The 1,858-nt window shown below is 38.4% G+C and overlaps 1 protein-coding gene across 1 annotated transcript; it reads left to right on the top strand.

The window, feature by feature from the left end:
• The first annotated feature begins 258 nt into the window (after window positions 1-258).
• On the top strand, window positions 259-1,197 carry LOC138514536 (olfactory receptor 8U3-like). The gene has a single exon (XM_069630002.1). The coding sequence runs from the start codon at window positions 265-267 to the stop codon at window positions 1,195-1,197; it is 933 nt and encodes a 310-aa protein (XP_069486103.1). The 5' UTR covers window positions 259-264.
• The last annotated feature ends 661 nt before the right edge of the window (window positions 1,198-1,858 follow it).

The following is a 1,858-nucleotide window of genomic DNA, read 5'->3' as shown; positions in this document are numbered from 1 at the left end:
GACCTGTCAATCCCAGTATTTTCTCAAGACTTCTATTTTACTGACTATATACTCCAAACTGATTTTCATTGAGGTAATGCACAATAGATATTACTGCCAATAAGTCCACTGTAAGCTCAAGATTAAAGTGTTCTGGACCAAGAGCCATGGGGAAATGGTAATGAGTGATAGCTACAATCTGCATTTTGACATTTTTTATTTTATTAGGAATTGTACGTTATAAAATGTGCTTTACCATCTCTGCAGGTCCCATTATCTGAACTGATGAAAGAAAGAAACTGGACTTCAGTGACAGAATTCATCCTCCTGGGTCTTACTGATGACCCAAAGCTGCAGACTCCACTTTTCGTGCTCTTCCTCCTGTTCTACATTGCCACTCTACTGGGGAATATCAGCATTATGGCTGTGATAAGGATCTCACCTCGTCTTCAGACCCCAATGTATTTTTTGCTCACTAATTTGGCCTTTGTAGACTGCAGTTACACATCGGTTATCACACCCAACATGTTGGTCAATTTCTTCTCAGAAAGGAAGGCTATTTCACTGCCGGGTTGTATAACACAACTGTTCTTTTTCTTTTTGATGGGTTGCACAGAGGTTTTTCTGCTTGTGGCTATGTCCTATGACCGATACATTGCTGTTTGTAATCCTTTACTTTATAATGTCTTAATGACAAAACGAGTATGCATATATCTCACTGTTGGGTCTTATTCACTAGCCTTAATGATAGCTGTGATACACACAACGTGTACCTTCATGCTGTCTTTCTGTGGGCCAAATAAGATCACCCATTTCTACTGTGATGTCCCTCCTCTGCTAAAATTGTCCTGCTCCGACACCTTACTGAATGAGGCAGTTGTTTTTTTTGTGGCTGGTAGCTCCTTGGCTGTAAGCCTTACCATTATCATAATTTCCTACACGTACATTGTTTCTGCCATCCTGAGGATACGCACCTCGGAAGGTAGGAGCAAGGCTTTCTCCACCTGCTCGTCACACTTTTTCTGTGTTATATTGTTCTATGGGACTGTGTTCTTCATGTATCTTAGGCCGAGCTCCAGTTACTCCCTGGACCACGACAGAGTGGCTTCTCTGTTCTACACAGTGGTGATCCCAATGTTAAATCCCCTGATCTACAGCCTGAGAAATAAGGAGGTTGCAGAGGCCTTTAGAAAAACAATACTAATAAAATGTGTGTGAAGATGTACATCCAGCTGAATGTATAAAAAAAAGGTGCTTCCCAATGCAGTGTTTTGGTTGTTTACAGAGGGATTAGGTAGGGATAGGACTGGATTGCACAGCTAAAGTGCAAGCTGTATGTAGAATACATAACATAAGTGGCAGAGTGTGTTATCGCAACTGTCAATAATAAATATCTCGATGTGCTTGTAGTTGGTTGTACATTTGATGTTAACATTGTATGCAATAGTGTGTGTGTGCTGTTGTAGTTGGTTGCACATGGAGTATAACATTATATGTTTATTCAGCAGTAAAAAACATAAAAACATCATTAAATCATACAATTCATAAAACAAGAACATTACAAATAAAAATTAAAAAAAATAATAAAACCAATAATAAATCAAAAAATATATTACATAAAAAGCAAGATCCAGCAAAAGTACTTAATACAGTGTTTTGATAAAATGTATCACAGGAGTGGAAGAGTACCCGTTCTTCTTACCCATGTCCTAAAACTTATTTGGAAGTAAAATAACCTACATTCAAATCCTCAGTATTTTTACCTAAATCCACAGCTGCAGCAGTCAATATAGCATCCTTTAGCCTAAAAGAGGTAATAGGTAGCGTTTCCTCAGGTCTTTATATCCTCGGCAAAGCAATACAAAGTGTACTGTCGATT

The sequence above is a fragment of the Ambystoma mexicanum genome, chromosome 12 (assembly GCF_040938575.1).
Source record: "Ambystoma mexicanum isolate Mex_15411 chromosome 12, UKY_AmexF1_1, whole genome shotgun sequence".
In the NCBI taxonomy this organism is placed as follows: domain Eukaryota; kingdom Metazoa; phylum Chordata; class Amphibia; order Caudata; family Ambystomatidae; genus Ambystoma; species Ambystoma mexicanum.
This window is presented reverse-complemented; position numbering and strand designations above follow the sequence as displayed.

What these genes read in the sequence shown, in the direction of transcription:
- LOC138514536 (XM_069630002.1), top strand. Translation starts at nt 265, where the DNA reads ATGAAAGAAAGAAACTGGACTTCAGTGACAGAATTCATCCTCCTGGGT.